The sequence below is a fragment of the Cyprinodon variegatus genome, unplaced genomic scaffold, assembly GCF_000732505.1.
Source record: "Cyprinodon variegatus isolate N-32 unplaced genomic scaffold, C_variegatus-1.0 Scaffold857, whole genome shotgun sequence".
Lineage (NCBI taxonomy): Eukaryota > Metazoa > Chordata > Actinopteri > Cyprinodontiformes > Cyprinodontidae > Cyprinodon > Cyprinodon variegatus.
In genome coordinates, this window is record NW_015151310.1 from 198,578 (window position 1) to 220,192 (window position 21,615).

The window sequence follows — 21,615 nt, forward strand, 5'->3', positions numbered from 1 at the left end:
ATATATATATATATATATATATATATATATATATATATATATATATATATATATATATATTCTGGCTTTATCACAACCAGTTAGCATGTAGACAACATTTAATGGTTACTAAGGAGACTTTGTGATAACAGTATGCCAGTTTTTGCTATACTAGTAACATTCAAGTTACAGAGATCTAATTACCTTTCCCACAATCTTCTTAGAGTTAAACTGAGTTTTATTTATATTAATAAGATTTATATTTTAAGTGATCTTTAAATTTTACTGCATTTTAATTTCACCTAAAAAGGAGGGTGGCTCAGCCAATGTCCCATTCTAAATCTGATAGAAAGTCTGTGGTTGGAGCTAAAGACCAAGATGATGGCAGGGGAGCCCTCCAGCATCAGAGACTTGCAGCTCATCACTTAAGAAAAATCATTAATGCATATTCCGGGTTAGAAAATATATAAAGGGTTTGATTGCAGAAATGCCAATAAAAGTGATTCTGAATGATTATTTAGAAGAGGGTAGATACTTTTCAACATGCCACTATGCAAAACAGTTTAATTATTTTGGTTTCTTATCCCTTTTTACATAGATCTTGTCTTTCTTATTTCCAATCTGAAATAAACATATTAGCTCAAAGGAAATAAATAAATAAATAAATAAATAAATAAATAAATAAATAAATAAATAAATAAATAAATAAATCAGCAAAGTGTATGAAAAATGTAGGCATGAATGTTCCCTCTGTATTTTGGAAACATAAACATAGATAAACATACAAAATAATCTTTAGGCCATTTCGTAAAAGAATATGGCCCTCTGTCCAGTTCCTATACAAACTCTGCTTGTGTAAAAATTTTTTTATATTACATATGAAAAAGTTGTTGTCAAATTTTTAAATATGCTGAATTAAATGGAATAAGGGGGTTATGAAAGTTATTTCTTAAAATTAAAATTATTTCCCCCACTAACTTAACATACCGTACTCAAATTAAGTCTGAATTCTAAAAGTAAAAAATCATCAGATGATTATGCATTATTTAGTTTAATGCATTTTCTTAGATATCTCAACATATTTGCTGCATCTTTTCAATTTTGCAGAGGAAACATCTGCTTTTCCCTTTATTGCAGCATCCCAAAAACACTATTTGTCTTCGCACAATTGAGATAACACAATACCATTAAGCTCTGTTGACCTAGTGGTAAACTGCTTATTGAAACATTGGTTTCAAGATTAGAGGCAACATTAGCAGTTAAGCATGAAGCGACAAGCCTTTCAATATACTATAAACTATTGCAGCAGAGTAAGCCCTGCATTAACCATCAATAACCCCTCACTGAAATGGAGGAACACAAGATTTCTTCTGTTTAACACAAAGACATCCTTCTTAATAAGTAAATATAACAAATTCATTAGTATTTCATTCTCTTATAATCTGGATGGGTTTAAATTTTTAAGCAGATATAAAATGTGAATTGGGATATACTTGCAATTAAAACAAAGCCCCTGGTAAAGCCCTTGTGTGTCTGTATCAAGGAGAATAAGTGAAGATTAAACATCCGCCAACAATAAGCTCAAACTGCTTTCCTCTGCAGGCTTTTTATTTAAGGCCTCTCTATCTTTATAGGGCCATTACCTGTTGGCACTTCTGCAACTCCACAGTTTTACCATCACTCCGCACACAGTCCAGCAGACGCGACCGGTAACCCTGACCACAGATGGCATTTTCACTCAGCCGGCAGGTACTCCAGTCTACAAACAAAACATTGTTACATGTGCATGACTTTTTTGTTTTATTTTTGCAGTACAGACTTAGGAAAGGATTGGGGGGGGGGGGGACAAAATTGATGAAAGAATGTGAGTAAACATTAAAAGATAGTGACAGTATTTTTTTTTACATCTTTGCATTTACATTCAATTCACCCCCCCACCCCTCAGTGACTAATATGCCCATATAGCACATTTTTACAATGCTTCATAGAGAGGTGCTGTATTTTAAAGAACCCTGACAGATTGCCTCGCAATCTCAGTTTCTTAATCAACAGACCAGTCTGAGCTTTACAGAATACAGTGAGTGAAGAGACAGCTTTTTGTTAAAAAAGGCAGACTCAAACACATTATTTTTGATACCATTTGTTAAAAAACAACTGATTGAAAAGACAGATTCAATTTGCATGAGATTGGCATGAGATTAATCCCTAACAAGTGGAATATTGCTGGTACTCTTGCATAGCACTTCTATTGAGTCGGTAGTAATAGCGCATATAGTTAAAACCTAACTCAAATACAGTGTAAAACTAATAACATGGGGTTATTTTTAATCATCTTTAAAATATTTAAAATTGAAACCGTTTTGGTTTAAAGTCAGTTAGGATTACTAAGATAACTTTTAACTTGCTATGTAGCAGGCACTTGACATTAAAGTAACACTGAAACAATGTGGGAGCCCAACGTTGGATTACCATTGGATTATGATATGAAAATGTAAGATGGATTTATGTAAAATCCTTTCTTAATTGAACATTAGTACTCAATGTTGAGCAGATGTTGGATATTGGTAACTCACCAACACAACTTGACAGCAACTAAATGATGTCAGATTAATGTTACAAACTTAACGTTTAACTGACGTTAGCTTTTGACGTAACAACGTTGGCTTTTTGTTGTCACCAAAGTTAATACAACATAGTATATAAACATTGCTGAATATAATTTGTAAGTAGACTTAAGTTTAATTCGTGTCTCTGTTCCATATTTTGAATCATAAGGGGGAGAAAGTTTAAAGGTATAGCAAACATACAGTATTTTAGGTTTGGAGTTTAAAAAAAGTCTAAAAAAAATCTCTGCATCATTTTTCTGACACTGAAACAATTTAGGCAATCCTAACAGACCTAAAACTGGAAAGATTCAGTGTCAGACAGAAAAATGGCTTAATTTGTCCTTTGCATGGAAGATATCTGGTTTCAGTTGCATGTGTGATACATGTGGGCATCTCAGCTGCATAAGAAGGCTATGCCAGAGCACCAGTTATTTAAAGCTAAATACTTTCAATGATACTGAAAAGCAATGCACATAAGATTTTTTCCATGAAATGAACTGTACCTACTAACATAATTTAGTTTTAGTCAGCCACTGTGACGCTGATGAAGATTTAAGAAAAATAGCAGCAGCTCAGCTGGAATTTAAGAGGATATATACAGAACGTGGCTGTTAAAACAGGTATTGCTTAGGAGCTAAACACAAAAGGCTAGAAATGCAAATTATGTTTTCAGAGACAAAACCTTTGATCTATAGAGAAAATAAAGACACATGTGGCATGCCTTTTTTAATGTAGCTGCTCTACACATGAGACATATATGATTATGAACCAATGACAAAACTGGCTTTTTTTTCCCTCGATCCTTAAATATTTGCCTCTTTATCTAACATAACATTAAAACAGTGTGTTAGATGCCCATACCTGAGACTTTGTATTGGTAAGTGAAGCAGGTGCTGTTTAAAAGACAAGGTTCTGACTGAACCAGCTCTGGACAGGCTGCTTTCTCTGAGGCAGGAAGGCGGAGGATGTGTCTGGTTCTGTTCCTTTCACTGCCAGGGTCGCACTGCTGCAGAACAATCACACCACCAAAAAAAATGTGCTTAGTTTGAGAGACAAGGATTGAAGGATAAAGACAACTGGATTTGAACCTGCCCAGTGTGTGTATATTTCTGACCCACTGACTCAAATTTTGCACAGATGTCTTATAGAATAATTCTAAAATTTAAGTGAATATGCTTTTTCAAATTTCTTAACATGCTCTAAACCTGCATAACAGAACATTTACTGCTGTTACTCTCAGATTAGTGGGTATAGAGAACTGCGTGAAGGAATGAATTATAAATTCATCCTATCACCACTGCACCTTACTGCCTTAAGTTTAATTTATTTTTATGGTAATTTGTCTTAGACATTAGCAGTAAATCCCCCTGATCCATCATTTTATACAGACATTGTGAATACATTTCCTACTGCCATTCTCAAGGCTGAAGATACAGCTAATCTTTTAAAGAGGTATTCTAAGGACACAGCATAATACATGTTAATATATATTTTTTTGTTGTTGTGGAGATAATTTAAAAGTTCTTGACATGACATTCCATTGTAGTGCTGCTCAAAATACATTCTTATTTTTCAGAAGAAATCTATTATAATATATTTAAAAAGAAAATGAACCCTGCTACAAAGTCAAGTGAAACTGAGATCTAAGTAGCTTGATAACAAAAAGGCGCTTGTGAATTTTAAAAGTAAACAAAAGCACATTCAATCCAAATAGGACTTTTTCAATAGACAAGAAAAATAATTGCCACAATATCATATTGTAAAGTAAATCAAATGTTTTTTTTTTGCTATCTCTCTGTTGCAATATTTTCTAAAGCAGTTATAACTACATTGTATGCTCAAGGTTCTCATTCTTTTCATGTCACATTTATTTACAGAGCCTGTCTCATTGAGATCCAATATCTCAGTAGTTACAGTTGAGATGTAGTTCTACAGTTTTTCATGTTTTTCAAAGTTTGTCACAAAAATTAATTGGTTCTGGAGTTAAAAGCTAATTTATAAGTCAAAACAAAAGGGGAGTATATATCTATCACATATTTCACGAGTCTCATGAAGTAATAGTTTATTTGATAAAAATTCTATAAACCTTTTAACTGTCATAATATTTGTATTTGGCAGATACACTGCAAAAAAATCAAAATCTTGATAAATCATTTTTTTCTTAAAATAAGTAAATTTGTTCTTGAATTGAGGAGATAAAAGATACATTTTGCCAATGGAACAAGATAATTTACACTTAAAATAAGAAAACACAATTGCATTGTCTAATTTAAATAATATTATCTTATTTTAAGAGTAAAAATACTGGTTCCATTGGCAAACTATCTCATTTATCTACTCAAATCAAGGGTAAATACACTTAATTTAAGAATTTTTTTCTTATTTCTAGATCATTTTTCAAGTGTATATTTCAAATCAATTATGTATTTATTTATTTATTTATGATTATTTACAGAGAAATAGTTCTTAGAGATAATGTGTTGACCTCAGTTACTCTGACAGTTTTTCTGCAACAAGATTATTGTTGCAGCATTTTCTCTAAACTTCATAACTAATCATGAGTTTTGTGCAAATGCTTTAACCTCATTTCAAAAAAACCTAATCCTTCTTTTATAGAATTTTATTAAAAGGAAAATCTCATCCCTTTACTGGATGAGACTGCTGCTACACACTTTAGTATGCAACCTATTTCAGTGTAAATGGATTGGAAAATACAAAAATTCTACAACAACCAGTGCTAATGCCATGGGTATTTGGTGGGAACCTGATGGTGTTCATGACCTTGTCCCAGCTTTGCTCAATATAGGGAAGGTTTTTGAGCTTCCGGTATAAATTTAGCAGCAGTACAGAAAAAAAATCTCCTCTTCCTACAAACTGGTGCTAATGCTTTAGCATTAATAATTAATCTGTCAGCTTTTAAAATCACATTATCAGTAGCATAAGACGAATCAGATGAAAGGTTTTCTGTGTAGAATCTCCTCTGCACTTCCTTCTTTCATAATAAGAGAAAAGGTGTGCTTTGCATCCATCTAAAAAAGTGAATAAAGTGTAATTCCAATGATTTTAATGAGAAATGTGCAGCATGTTAATGTGCATAGAAACCACACCCATTCTTACATGAATTGGAAGTGATGGGCTTACAGTACTGAAATATGACACCAAGTTTGGCTGGCATCAACTCATTAATACAGTTCCATCAGTGTCAAATGTTTCTAAATGCTCCACACAGGACCCTGATACAGCACCACCATGATAACACACAATTAAAAACATCATCATAAAAGTGTTATGCTTTTTTGGAGATCCTTCATGTCCTATCAATCAAGGGAGTTTCTGTTATTCTTGTTACATCACATTGGCTGACTATTTACATCTTAGACCAGCTTATAGCAGTGGAGGTGGGTGTGGATGGTGATGGTAAATAATGGGTTGGTATTAAATAAATAATCTAAAGAAGGAAAAAAAATATACGTGACTCAAAACAGTGAAGAGCAATTTAAAATACAAGAAAATCTGTTTCCTTTTACAGAACTAAAGTAAATCCAGTTAGACCACAATGTTTGATCATTTCCTTATAAAGAACAATGATTTAATAGTCTGCCCTTATCTTTCCTCATTAAATCTAAAGCACATCATTGTTTTTCATCTCTCAAAACTGATGGAATCTGTGTACTGTTTTTTATTTTTATTTTTTTTTAGGATGCCTTAATTTATTTTTGTCAGTGACTCAGTAAAAAACTAATTAAATACAAACATTGATTTTGTAATATCCTATACTAATCTAATACTATACTAAAGTTATTTTAAAAATAGCACCTCTGATTAAATTATACCAATCAATATGTTTCAAAGTTTAAGTGTGAATGTCACTGGTATTGAGCTGTAGAATAATACATTAAAATTTCCCCCTCTCAGACCTTTGGAGCAAGATGAGTGTGAGCTTGATAATTACCTGGTGAGCAATTGTCATAGCACCACAGAGACCTACCCTGGGGAAGCGGGGAAGTAGTAGCATGATATAATAAATTACTGCTACATTAGGAGAACATATCAGTCCATTGCCAGAGGAGGAGGATATGCGGATCGAATCTGAGGTTCTGATTAGAGGGTAAATAGATAAAAGCCTGCTCTAAACAGCCTCTGTCCCTCTGCACCTGATGCATGACTACACGCACCTCAGTCAATGTCCGCTGTTAATGAGAGTACTATTGAGTGAGGCTCATAAATCAGCTAGAATCATTGTTCTATTTATGTGGTGTTAGCTATGCCATACAGCATCACACTCACACATATGATATATCCTGTAATGTTCAATAACATGGTGAAATCCATCCATTCCAGCCATTAAATAAATGTGGTTGGAATGGATTTTTTCACCCAATAAACTGATAAAAAAAGATCTAATTTGTATATGTACACAGTTTCATTCTTAATGAAACTGTTAAGATTCTCAGCTAATTTTGCTTGTTGTCTTAAAGGTATAGTGGATGATGTTCTTTTTCCTGGTGTATCATCAAGATAAGTGGCCCTCCTAATTGCCAATCATTCTGGTGGTACGTTTACGTAAGGCCATCCTACGTGCTGGTCCCCATTTTCACTTACCGGTGGTGAGACTGACATAGAGCTTGTATGAGCTTGTATGAGCGATGCAGACAGCAACTTGTAAACAGAGCGTGCACCAGGAGAAATGGGCTTGTGAATTCTCTTGCACGCGTTTAATATGTGTTCCCTCTCGGGAGCAGATTCATGGTTGTGCATGTGCACTTTTTTTTTAAAGTGGAGAGAGCGGTTCTTTTCAAAAATTCGCAAAAAATCCTCCACTTTACCTTTAAACTGTGCACGAAAAATCAATGTGAAAAAAGTATTATTCCCAGGGCTTAACCTAAACAGGAACAAAACCTCTGGCAAACCAGTTGCTTTAGATCTATAGAATTAACATCTTATAAATTCATTTTGACACCCGTATTGGTATCCGTAAGATTTTCTAGAAAGCAAAGTAAGTTGACAGATGGACAGAATTGTGGGTATCCATTATTTAATAAAAGAAAAACCGCAAAGGTAATATACATAATTTAAATCTGAAAAAAGTAATAATGAAAATATTATATGAAAATGAACAAATGAAATTCAAACATTGCTCTTCAACCATGCTTCAATAGAATTATTAAATAAATGTATCTTATAAAACAGTGAAACAAGCCTGGAAAAAAAAACAAAAAAAAAACGGCACCCTTAATTTAATATTTTATTTGATACTTCTGCTCTCAGCAGGTATTTTGGTCCATGCTTATGAGCAAACTGCTCCACTGGTTTCAGGTTTGAAGGATGCCTTTTCCAGAAGGGATGTTTCATCTCCTTCCAAAGATGATCAATCGCATGTGGGGCAAGGCTCATAGAGGGCCACTTCTAAATAGTCCACTGTTTTCCTCTTAGCCATTCTTTAGGGTTTTTATCTTGACCTGCGACTGTGACCAAGCTTTCTGACACTGGGCTAGCCTGGACCGCCAGACTAATATGACGCATACACTGCATATCAGTCTGGTAAAGGCCTGGTAAAGCTTGATTTCAAAGGTGAGACAAACAAGGTCAGCCTCATCAGGTTAGAACCAATCGGATAACTAAGGATATGATGCAAAAACTCCAAGTGACATGCTCTGTTCTTGTATTTTCGTAGTCAATGAAAATATCCAGTGAAAGATATTTGCAGTTTTGCCTAAAAATTTAGAGGATATAAAGTGTGCTCTCGGGTACATTCTTAATCTTCATTTCCACATTGCTTTGTTGCGGTCGGCAGCTTGTTATGCTAGCAGAAAGGCATTATATTTAATGCTGCCATTGAAAGTCATGAACCGTGAAGTCCTGCCTCCTGCTTTGTGATTGGTCTAGCCAAATCTTGTCAAAGTCAGCAGCTATGTACTAGACTGAATTATACTCTGTGCAATTCAGTCTGGATGGCATTGCTAACACTGGGTAGCACACCTCTCTCTAGAATCCTTGGATAGTCTAAGATGTCATTGCACCCTAATAAAGATTCAAGACATCCTATGCCAGATAAACCAAAGCCGCCCCAGGATATAACAGAGCCCCCTCCATGTTTCACAGTAGGGACCGTGTTCTTTTGTTAATATGCTTCATTTTTTATCAAAAAAGGCAAAAGTTCAAATTGTATCTCTTCTGTCCATAGAACATTCTCCTAGAAGCTTTATGGCTTGTCAAAATGTAGTTTGGCGAATTTCAGTCTGGCATTCTGTTTTTTCTAATTTGTGTTCAACAATGGTGTCCTCCTTGGTCATCTCACATTAAGTCCATCTCCCATTAAGACCAGTTTGGTTCAAATGACGTTTGTCGAGCTTGAAGTTCACCTTTGTCTTTACCATGTATTTAGAAGTTTTCCTGGGTTCTTTTGTTGCCAGTCGTATTATCTGACTCTTCAATTTGTCATCAAATTTCCTCCTGTGGCAACATTCAGGGAGGTCGGCTACAGACCCATGGATCTTGTATTTCTGAATAATATGTGCAGCTGTAGTAACAGGAACATCAAAATGCTTGTTTGTCTATAGTTTAGTGTTAAATTTACTTAGACAATGCTTTTCTTTGCTTCCTCTGGTCCATGTAGGGTGTGGATGTGTTCGATTGTGGTGGCTGTGTCGCAGATATCAGATTTGTAGTCCCCGCAAATGTCAAGCAATGTCAAGCAAACCCATTTGCAAAGGGAGAGATAAAATCAATACCCACAGCATATCTGACTGTGTAACAATTTTAATTAACTATTTATTTTAATTTAAGACAGAATTATTCACATATTTGTTTTATATTAAACTAAATATTCACCACTGTTCTTTGCCATTTCACTTTTTCCTTTAAGCGGAGCAGCCGCCTTGCTTGGACTCTCAATGCATCACGGGATACCCAGGGGAATGGAGGATACAACAAACCTGTACCCCCAACCAAATCTGAAGGGGCCACAGTGATGCACTGACCTAACTGGCCAACAAATCTGTCCTTGGGAGGATGCAGCTACTTAATTCAAACACAGCTTATGTCATCAAATAGCTGTAGACCTCTATGTAGGCACACTGACTGATTACAAGATAGTAAACACCTATGATACAAATTAGTGGACACACCTGGATTATACATATCCCTTTGGTTATATTATTTTCAGTCTAATCCATATATCCTCAAAAAATATTTACAGTATCTGGAATCATAAATAAGCTTAGAACAACCAATGCTGTGAAAAGCAGAACTATACAATGATCAATGTTTATTTTGGCACCAAGTAGGGTGAATAGGGTGGTAAATGAGATATAAAAGACTGAGATGTTAATGGTTTTATCTAGTATTCACACTATTTACTTTAAAACTTATTTTAAAGAGTGTGGATAGATGTGCAGGATACTGCAGGTCTCATTTGGATTCAACCACAATTGCTTAGGTACTTGTAAACATTTTTTTTGCTGAATTACACCAATTTTTGAAGGATTTAGTTTGAGACTTAATGGGGAAAAAAACATGCATTTTCTTCATTACCAATACCCTAGCGGTGGATGATATTTATTCTTTCTCATTACATTTATACTTTTAAAGTTCTTATTCTCAGTGTAAATTTTTTCATCTTTCAGTAGTGAAAAATTCCAGACGAATTTAAACATGAGTCATCGTATGGCAGCACACGAAACTGTGACACATATAAACACAGTAAACATTTTATATTTTAGCACCTTGCCCGGTTTGGTAAAATAAGTTAAAGTAATTAATCAACCAAATCATGAACTGTTATAAATCTCAAACCATTAACAGCATCTTTTAGCTTAAAACAATGTGGATGACATTTCAAATAACATATGCAAACAGAGCAGCTTGCTAATTCTATTTAATTTAAAACCTTCCCAGTAAGTTGAAGAGCCTCAACTTTTCATCGTCTTAGACTGCACACTAAAAAAGTTTGCCTATGAAACATTTTTTCAGAAATGTTTTTCTTTTGGTAATAAATAAAAAATAAATTTAAGTCTGGTTTACCCCTCAATTTCTCTTATTTTTCTTACATTTATTCAGGTTTGAGTATGTCTTCCTACTATTGGCGAATGTACAAAAAACTACCCAAAAGTCTGAACCAAAAACTTTTTAAACTGTACCAAAAGCAAAGCAGCTGAAAAACACTAACACATTAGTAAATATATATTTTTTCCATGATCATGTTTTAATAACTTTAATTAATCCAACATTATTTTTATCCGGTGCAAACTGCTCTGGGTAATTATATTTCTGGACAGATTATAGCATATTTCTCATGTTTTATGGTGCTATTAAACATTTCAGAAGGAAAGTCTGAATATGATAACATGTCTGCCAGACCAAAAAAAAAGAGAAGAAAAGAAACCTAACAGATTAATTAAGTGATCTCTCTTGCTTTTTTCCTTTTATTCTGTTCTCTCTCTTACTCCAATGTTCCAGTTCAGTGAACTGCTATTTCTGACAGAAAACCTATAACATTAAAACATGTCCGTGTAACCACTAGCCTGTGGCTACAACACTGGGGAACAAGTTGTAATGTGTTAAAGCCTGGGGCCAAACTTTCAATAGAAAATGGAAACACCAATCATTTTCACCAAATATTTTGGAATTAGTGTTAAAATGTGACTTCTTGGTTGAACAAATAACAAAAGTTTTATTTCTGAAATGGAACAGACCTATAAAGGACATAAACAAGTGTTAAATTATATTCAGCAGTAATTATATCTGGAAGGACGAAAAAATACATACAGAAAGGTGATAAAAAATAAATGTGAGATGAAGTAATTAGTACAAAAACATAAGAGTACTTTTATTATTGTTGCAGCTGTTTTAAATAACAATCTAAGATCTTTCAGCTAGGAATATTTCAACATACATACAAACACATATAACCATATCCACAAATACTTGACAGTAACTTTGTATAAATTTTAGAAAAAAAAAAGAAAAAGTTTGTTTTCAGGATCTTATTGCAACATAGAGAACAGCTTCTGTCAAATAAGTCCAGATGTACAATCTTTGTGGTCAGCATGGTATTGTACTGTAACAGCTATCATGACCGATAACACCTCCGCCATTTATAATGATTTATTTAGAGGGGACAATGCATTTACATAGTATACATACTAACATAATACTAACTCTTGCCAGGACCAGCACAGCTACTTCCTTCCCTACATTATTTTTATTCTCTATTATAAAAATAATTATTTAATTATATCTAGCCTCCAGCACCAAATCTACTCTTACCTCTCCCTTACATATGCCCACCCCCATCCACCATGGCCCTGTCCATCGACACCTACCCATACACAAAGACTTAGAGTGGTTAGGCCATGTAAAACCAGTCTGTTGATGAGGGGCACAAAGGATATGATTTTTAGAAAGGTTTGTTTGCATAAAATTGGGCATAAACTTGATGGCATGCGTAAAGCTGATCTACTAACTAGCTAAGTAGAATTGCATCTGTGACAAAAGCAAAGTAGTGCAGTTCCTTTGCCTTTATGAGTATGGAGAACATACACTGATCAATAGAAGATACAAACAGCTGAGAGGAGTATATGCACATTTAATTCCTTACCATACACACAGTAATCTATTAAACCTGTAAAAGGTGCTGTTTTTGTGTCTGTATTCAGCAAAACTAAATGTTGGTTGCAAATTTAAAAACAAAACGCTCTGTGGTCATTGTAGCCTCAGCTTCACTGGCAGATGAGGAAGAGAATATTTGTGTGAATATGAACATATTTGGAGAGAAGTGACCATAGTTGGATAATGTTAATAGGGGGAATATTTATATTTAGGATAGAATAATGCAGTGTGATGCAAACAATCTTTATTCATTTCAGTAAAATGAAATAGACTTGGAACGGAACTTAAGTATTGCAGCATAGCAAACAAAGAAAACTGATTTTTAACAGCAACCAAAGTTCAAGAATCCAAAATAGAACCTGTAAAGACACATAAAAGTGTGAAGAAGAGTTAAAAACATTTCACACTTGCCTAAAAATGAACACGCCAATCTTGTGGGCAAGATAGATTTTTATTTTATCTTTCCTCTCCCTCAATGTTTCTTTATTGATAGGATAGTTATGTTTTATTTAATCAATATCACCTTACATTGGTTTGCAATGCTTTGCATCAGGTAGGGGTTTTCAGGGGTGGATGAAGATAAACACAGCTGTTTAAAGCTTTGCTGTAAGTCACAGCTGTAAGTCTGACAGCTGCTATCTGGACTGGTTGTCAGAAAGAGTCAAATTTTCCAGATTTTATGATTTATATCTAGTCTTTTAACTCTAACTTTTAGCTTTTACATGTTAGTAGATTTGTCCTTGTTATGTGGTAGATTGAGATATTTTAATGTAAAGTACATTATGACTATTTATTAGAACCTTTTTTTATTATCAGATTATCATATGATCAATCATAATATAACCTCCAACTTATTTTCTTCATAGCTCATCTTTCTTTCTGAGCCATGCTGCTTCCCAGTAGCACAAACAGTTTTCTCAGATAAATAGAACAGCCAGAATAACTTTTGTAAATCCCCCTCAACATGGCCACCATTTGCATGGGCCATTTCCTTCTGCCGAGTGACTAGCTACAGATATCCAAACTTCATATAGGGTAAAATAATTTAACATCATTGCCCAGAGAATGTCTTTCAATGTGTTTCTGAAGCCAAGAAATTGCACCCAAGCCTTCCATCACAATCCACTTATGTATACACAATCCAAAGCATAGTGTGGGTAGTGTGAAGAATAATGTTTGAGGCTAAGGGTATTATGGCGGAGGACCGTGTTTTCAGAAGTGAGGCTTGAACCTAGTTAGTTTTCATGTGAAATTATTCATTTGGCTTTTCACTGCCTCCTACATCACTCTGACTTCCCAGCAACCAATGTCAGGAACCTGTTTGTAGACTTAAGCTCTTCCAGTTGAGTTTCCCTCACTCCACCTGCAGGTAGATCACAGACTTCCTGGTAGACACAAAGCCCTACATCAGGCGTAGGTAACCTTATTCCTCGACGTCACTGTCCTGCAGGTTTTGCATGCATCCCTGCTCCAACACCCCTGAAACTAATGGCCAAATTACCTTCTTGACATGTCGGTAATTTTAGCAGAGGCCTTGCCATTACCCAGTAATTTATTTCTGGTGTGTTTAAAAAGGGATACATGCAGAAGCGGCACACAAAGAATGAGGTTGCCTACCCCTGCCCTATATGAAGCTGGGTAAATAGATCTTGGATTTCAGGACCATCAGCAACGAGCTGATGGTCCTGACTTCAGGAGCATTATCAAGCTCCTGAAGTTTGTAGGTGACACCACCCTCACTGGGCCATCCTATAGGTGGGAGATTCATCTATTGAACTGCTGTAGCCAGAACAGTCTGGAGCTCACCACTCTTCAAACAGTGGAGATGGACAAAGACAATGATGGTGCACTTCTGCTTATTAAGTAAACACTTTACTCCATCATCATCTCTTTTGGTGCTCCCATCATCAGGGACAAAGGTGCAGGATATATTTCGTGTTGCAGAGAGGGTGATTGTCTAGAAATGCCCTACTGTTCCTGAATTGCACATCTCAGGAACCAAGAGGTAAGCAGAAAAGTTTGTTGATGACCACTGCCACCATTAACACATACTGTGTTAGACTCTCCCCTTTGGCAGGAGCCAGGAGGCTACTGTCAATCACAAAAAAAACGGCTTCTAACCATCAGCTAGTAGCCTCATTAACAAGACCCAGTTCCTCTTCTGACAATGTTGGAGGAAAACAAAACAAAGAAAGAACACAAGAAGAAAAAACAAACATCTAAGTGTGTATATACATAATGTGTATATAAATAATATATAATCTAATTTTATTAAATTGCCATGATATTGCCACTGTCATTATGCTATTCTTAAACAGCTTGCATTTGCATAAATTTTTATATTTTCATATTTATTTATGTGAACTATGCATTTGCTTGTTTATATGTAGCACCATCACCAATTTACTTCCATGTAAAAACAGACATTTTGTTCATAGGGTATTTCTGATTCCAAAAACGTAAGACATGTATCTTAAACTACAGTTTCTTCTTTGATATCCAAAGCTCTATTTTCTTTAAACTTTATTCCAAAATGCTTTTGTTTTTTTTATTTATCCATAGTAAAAATTTTCCACTATCCTGCTATTTATTTAATTATTGTTTGTTTGTGTGTATATTTGTTTATTTACTTATTTGTTTATGCCATATATTAGTGGCAAAACATTTTAGCAAAAATCTCTCTACATCATACTACAGAACACAATGTGTCAAAGGAAAGAAAGTTAAAAAATTTTGTTTCTTACCGGAGGACAGTTGCTCCATGCTCCCCAGGCTGCCACTACACAGTCATTAGGACAGGCTAAATAGCAAACTTGGGCCCTGGGAGGCATTTCCTCCTGATCACACAGACTGACGTCTATGCTGGCATCTTCCCGACTAGCTGTTCCCTTCATCACACACCTAGAGAAAAACACCAGAAGCACCTTCAGAACAAGTCTCAGGAGGTTGTTATACTGTAACTCCGTCCCACTTGGAATATACAGACTCATTTTGAAGATTTTCACATGGATTGCTAAAATATGAAGCTAGCGTTTCCTAAGAGTCTAGTTCATATTAGTCCTTTGAGCTTTCTCTATGTGTTTCTTTATCATAATTAAAGCACGGGTCAACAGATTCCTTTCTTTTTTACAGTATATGAAACTGTGTTAGACTAACACAGATATTAAATAATACATTTTCACTAGATGGAAAAAGATACATTTACTGAAACATTGAATTAATAACCAATCAGTTGATTTTTGCTGTTTGCCATGTGAAAGGACATGTTTGGGTATATTGCTACTTATGTACCTGTATACAAGTTACCCTCTTTGTAAACATGATATGAACACAACTTCACACAATAAACACCCAAGCAGAGCTACAGATGAGGTGTTTACATCAAATCACGTTGTGTTCAAGCATCCATGTTGAGTTTCAGATCGAAATTCAATTAAGAACCTATGGCAAGTATTACATATTCTTGTTCACAGATGCTATTAATCCAATCTGACTGAGCTGCAAGTACTAAATTTTGCAAATAATTAACATTTATTTCTAACAAGTATTGACTCAGCAAAGTAACTGCAGATGTGTGCCAAAGATTTCAGTTTTCTGTTTGTGATAGATGTGCCATCGTTCTCGTTCTATATCAAAATAATGTATGTTGGTCTAATACATAAAATCGTAATAAAATACAGAGGTTTGTGGTTTTAGAGCAATATAATGGTTAAAAAGGTTCAAGAAGGCTCAAACAGAATTTATATTTTATAAGGCATGTATGGAATGCTGTTTTTTTTTTTTTACATGCAAATGTTAAATGTACTCAGCTCAAGTTTGCTTTATGCCATTTAGCCTATAGCTAAACAATCGATCTTTACAGTATACTTAATTCAATTCCCCATTGTCTCTGATGCTATTTGACCGCCATAAAAAAGAAAAACAAAGTACAAACTATCTATCAACATTCATTGTGAGGCATTAGCTTGTCGTGAATGTTTCCCCTTAGTGTGAACTGGCTACAGTTTTCTTGCCAACCCTGTTTCTACTGTTGTATACTGCCAAGTGAAGCAAATGGTTTGCCAACCCGAATCCACTTACTGACCTGATCTTCCGACTCTGGACTCCCTCCCCGCAGGCTGGCAGGTCATCCACAGTGTTGATTGTGCAAATGGACCAGGGTTCGATCTGCCATTCGTACTGGCTGTATTCATTCTGGCATGGCACAGCCTCATACACCTACATGCATGCATAGGCAAGCAGACACACACAAACAACACAGTATATGTGAGCAGAATAAAGGAGAAATACATAAAAAATAGAACCAAAAATGCAGCATCAAAACATGCTTACAAACCAGTTGCTAGAAAACATAAACATACATCAGGCACTGGCATTATATACAGGTAACTTGCAGAAATACTTCAAACCATATTTGTGGAATAATTCATGACATATATGTTCTTGATTTTAACAGCGATCATTTCCCGCTACCTAAAGAATGACCTAACTATCCTAAGCCATCTATATAACAAAGTTCTGCATCCTGTCTTACTTCTGTCCATCATGACTGTCAACTTTAAAATGTTATATAAAAAAAAAAAAGGTCTGTGTCAGTCAAACTTTTTTGTTAGGGGGTTGGATTTAACTTCCTCAAATGTTATTGTAAATAAAGAGTACATCTTAAAAACTAATTATACATTTTTATTTATACTTCAAAATTTCAGAGACACAAAATTTCTTTTAGATTAGATTAAATTCTATCACTATACTATAGACATGTTATTCAATTATTAGTTTTTACTTCAGAAACTGACACTTATATCATCATGAATATACTTGTGTATATCACTATACTGTATAATGGCTTATTTGATTACGGTTATTTTATAATTACTGAAATTAATTGTAATCATATAACTTTGTGCATTTCCTAGGGGGGCTGGTATTAATTTTCTCTGGAATTTTTTACATTGCACTGTATGGTTGTATGCTAGCTGACTGCTGGCTTGCAGTGCTAACTAAGTGGGTCCTAAATTTGATAAGCAGATATACAAAATAAGAAATAAATATATTTTAACATGATTAAAACAATCTTCATTATATTTGAGTTCACTTTTCTCTTCCATTTAATATTTTTTTTGTTTGCAGAAAGCAAAATAAATTAATCATGAACTCCTCAAAATTTTAGTTTAATTTTCTGCAACTTAAGTAGCTTATGCCATCTGTGTGCTATTCAGTCAGGGGTCTTTTTGCTACTCTGTGGGAGACATCTGCAGTGAAACCATGTGCACCTCCCTGCTGATGCTGACCTACACTCTACTGACGCTATATAAAGCCTATTCTACAAGGAAGAATGTCAGGAATAATTAAACTCTTTTCATTTCGGAAAGCTAGTTCTTTTAAAGTCTAAGTTTATACAATATGTGCTAACAGCTTCCTTTTTTGAGTTTTTTTTCCCCTTTATGGTTTGTTGTAGGCAAAAAACAGAAAGAAGCCCATTTTATTTGTGACATTTAAAGTGTAAATAAGTGAAAAGAAATGCCAAACAAAATGTAAAAGCCTTTTAGATACAAAAGTCAACAGACGAGAGAGGCTCTATACAAAGAATCTCGACTGTGCGTCAGAGCTAAGTATACTTAACATTCTGCAGCAGCAAGAAAGGGATACAAACTATTTTGTCCACACTGAAAAAAAACCTATGTAGGACATAGAGAAACAGCATGGTGTGTGTGAAATGGCAATGACCATGGCAACAACCCCTCCAGCCAAGGATGTAATTTGCCGGATTTTCAGCTCATTCACTTCTCCCCACTCAGCTGATGAATCTAGCAGCTAGCAAAATGTTCCTCTAAAAAAACACATGTTTACTCTCAATCTATGTAACTGTCTACCACAGTAAAAGGTACGCTCTTGAGGACAGTTTGTGGGAAAAGCTATGACAAGCTGTAATGTGTGTCACTAAATGCGTGTGAGTGTTTGTGTGCTCAGACTTGAGAGTGGGAATGAGTGTCGAGTATTCCCTTCCCTGGGGCCACACAGATGCCTATTACACACCGTCATCATCTCCCATCTGTCCCTGCAGATGCCCCTGCTGGGAAAACTGGCAACTTCCGTACTTCCACTTTCTTTACTACTACTGCAGATAGATAGACAGGTTGGAAAAATCTGGGAAATTTTTTTTTTTTGAAAAAAGAAAAGCTCTTTCTTTAACTATTTACTGTCCTTTAAAGTCTGAATTATGAAAAAAAAAGCTTTTTTTTAAAAAGTACGGCAATTCCCTTAATGAATCCAGTATCATAGGGCAATCATCATTATAATTAAGACCCAAAAAATATAGACAAACCAGCCTTTATATATTTTCCAAGCATTTTGCAGTATAAGTCATTTTAAAACAGGATTCTTTAAAACAAAAAACGTGTCCAAAGTCAGTCAACTCAAAAATAATTACAAAACAGTTTATGGAGGATGACGAAAATAGCAGCATTATCTGTAAATCTGTCAAAGAACTAATGTAATGGATTAGTTCTCTGACAAAAACTAAGGAAAAGATGCTGAATGGATCTGTAACAACAGAGGTGTGACAAAAGGCACTTAAAAAAAGATCTACGCAGGAATTTTAAGTTAGCTCTGTATAAGTAAGGTCAAGCAAGACTAAAGTATCTTTTCCAAACAAATACAGTCTCTCTTTTAGAAAACAGATGTAACTTTAAGAGAAGGAACAACCCAAATATGTTGGATCACAGCACAGAAAATGGCTTGAAAAAATAGTTTATGTAAAATTATGTATAAGGTAATAAAGTAACTGGATATAAGAGTGAAGTTTATTGGGTACTGTAAGTTAATGCTTACTTATGCTCAATCACTTGCTGTAGCAACATCAAATTTTTTTCGTGTGTCTAAGATAATTAAAGGAGATAAAATTGATCTGTAGTTGTTGACTAAGTATTTACTAAATTTATACAAATTTTTTAGGAGCACACGTGTTGCTGAAAGAAAACAAAGTTTTAAGTTGTGTTTTTTTCCATTTAGTGATGGGAAATCCATTGTGCTTGAAACTGGAATGATCAATTACTGGAGTGCAGTTAAACCCTCATTAACAAAACAGTGACTGATTACAGGAGAGAAGTGAGATTGTTACTATCAGTGTGTAGCGCTTCACTATAAAGCTATGTAGCAATAAAGACAGTTTAGAGAAGAAGGACTTCCGATACTATTGTCAGTTTTCCAATGCTGGTCAGAACTGGAGCAGAAACCTTTTAGAATTGAATAGGTAGAAGTTTTGTAATTCAGATTCTCTTTTTTGACTGATGGTCCATTCTCCTCTGATTACTTAAACAGCCTTATATGCTCATGCAATACCAGTTATTGCACGCTGTCAACAGTCCTGACTTCCTCCCCCTTACTGGTTAAATTATGGGTTTAATTTTCACTTTATGAATTGAAATTCAATGTGGAGAGTTCGGTTTCACTACATTATTCTTTGGTGTCGGATGTGTTACACATTAAGCATATTTTACCATCACTCATCAGTAACCTTATGAATTTACAATCTGCTAATAGATAAAAGTGTTTTAATCTACTGTTCTAAACATACTGTAGCTGATAAGAGAAAAAATATCATGTAATGCTGTTTAAAAAAGAAACTATCCAAAATTAAGTTGATATAAACTATAAAGACTGAGCAAAACCCAGAAAATTTATTTTTTCTTCTTTCAAGTACATTAAAGGTTACATATACAGAATAAGCTAGAATTGGCAATCAGTTATATTCATCTACTCCAAGAGTGTCTCTATCCTTGGCTCTTTTGTTCTCCTTTAAAATGGTCTGGAATCAATTTTCTTTGATAAGAAATACAAGTGCTCTACCCCAGCCCAGTTTCTTTGAGCACATTCTAAAAATCTAGCTGGCAATTTATAGTATAACAAAGAGCTAATGTTCTGAATGAGAGCACGTAAAAGTAAAATTAGGATAAAATATTTTTCACACGGATTCGGTATGAACTATCCCTTTAAATTGCTAAATTTGTAACCTGAAGACCAAGGAGACAGCAGTACATGTGAACTGTTCAGATCTGGCATGCATTTATCCTCATTAGCTAAAGCATAGAATATGTACACAATGAATAGCACTGACCTGAGCCTGCGTGGATGTCCAGATTAGCAGTGCATGACAAGCCAGAAGTTGGGGAGGGAGAGAAAACAACGATAATGATTATTAGTTTAAATTTAGCCTGCAGTGACAGAAATGTATAACTCTGCCTTAATTTGACTTTCAAAACTGTCGCAATCTGCCCAATATTTCATTAACGAGGGTAAAGGATGTTAGGTGCCTCATGATGTGCAGGGACTGAAAGTATTGATCAAAACACTCGATTTATAGCGCTTAGAGAGTTTTGAAGTGCCAGAGACAGCTGTAACAGCTGTGCGTTGGCTGTGTCTGCAGTTGAGGGACAACTCCAAGAAACAAACTTGTCTGGAGATAGTGAGCTTAAATAAACATATGCTCCTAAAAGCTTTTTTCTAGACTTCTAGATGTTAATCTTAAAGACTGAATGAATAAAAAGACATAACTACAATAAGGGAATGGCTTAGGCACTGTACAAGATAATTTTTGATTAAGTTGACCATTTTAGACTTTATGCTAACTCTGTGTATAACAGCTATGATCAGAAATCAACATACATTAGATCAATGTTGTACTTTTGAATTATTTATTTGAACTGTTCTTTCTTGATAGTCCAATTAAAACGTACATTGAATTGTATTCACTTTCAACCATTTGACCCAAATCTTTAGATGATGAAAAATTTGTGAGAATGTTCAGAAACAAAATGTGGACCACCAAGGCTCAAACTGATCAGGATGTCCACAGTGAGTGCAGTTAATGATTAATATTGAGTCATATTCAGTTCATGAACAAGCTGTTGTTCCAAACTTCAATCATTATCTTTATTTACAACTCAAGACATAGAAAATCTGATTCTGCATTTATCTGGAAAAGAAAGTCCAGAGAGATCCAAGTTCAAATCCTGAACACACTCAACAAACTGTCAAGCTGTGATGGAAACATCTGAAGTGGGGATAAAGTTAAATAATAAAGCTATATGTAAGATGTTTTAAACATAATGTGCTACGCATGAGATCCCATCAGCTCTGACATCACAGAGTTCCTGAAGGCCATGCTTAATTCCTACACAAATAAAGGGTTTCTTTAAAGATTGACTCAGGATATTTGTGGAAATATTTGTGATTTTAGATTATTTCTTTATTGAGCCTCTGTGCATACTTTTGATTTTATGTAGATGAAAAAAAATCCACAATAAGTTTGAAGTTTTGCAGTCGATTCTTGTTTATCAAAAATAATTGAAATTGTTGGCCGATCATTTCACTCTCAATGAAAAAAATGGTTTAAATATTACAGAAAAGCCCTAGAGTTAAT

At 34.7% G+C, this 21,615-nt stretch overlaps 1 protein-coding gene across 1 annotated transcript in view; it reads right to left on the reverse strand.

Moving 5' to 3' along the window:
* thsd7b (thrombospondin type 1 domain containing 7B) overlaps window positions 1–21,615 on the reverse strand; it is a gene marked incomplete at its 5' end in the record, with an annotated part of 157,412 nt that overhangs the window by 20,355 nt on the left and 115,442 nt on the right. The window contains 5 exons of the mRNA XM_015397359.1: window positions 1,623–1,738; window positions 3,447–3,591; window positions 14,939–15,095; window positions 16,279–16,412; window positions 20,311–20,316. Of these exons, the coding sequence (XP_015252845.1) occupies window positions 1,623–1,738; window positions 3,447–3,591; window positions 14,939–15,095; window positions 16,279–16,412; window positions 20,311–20,316 (558 nt within the window). The remainder of the gene's footprint in view (window positions 1–1,622; window positions 1,739–3,446; window positions 3,592–14,938; window positions 15,096–16,278; window positions 16,413–20,310; window positions 20,317–21,615) is intronic.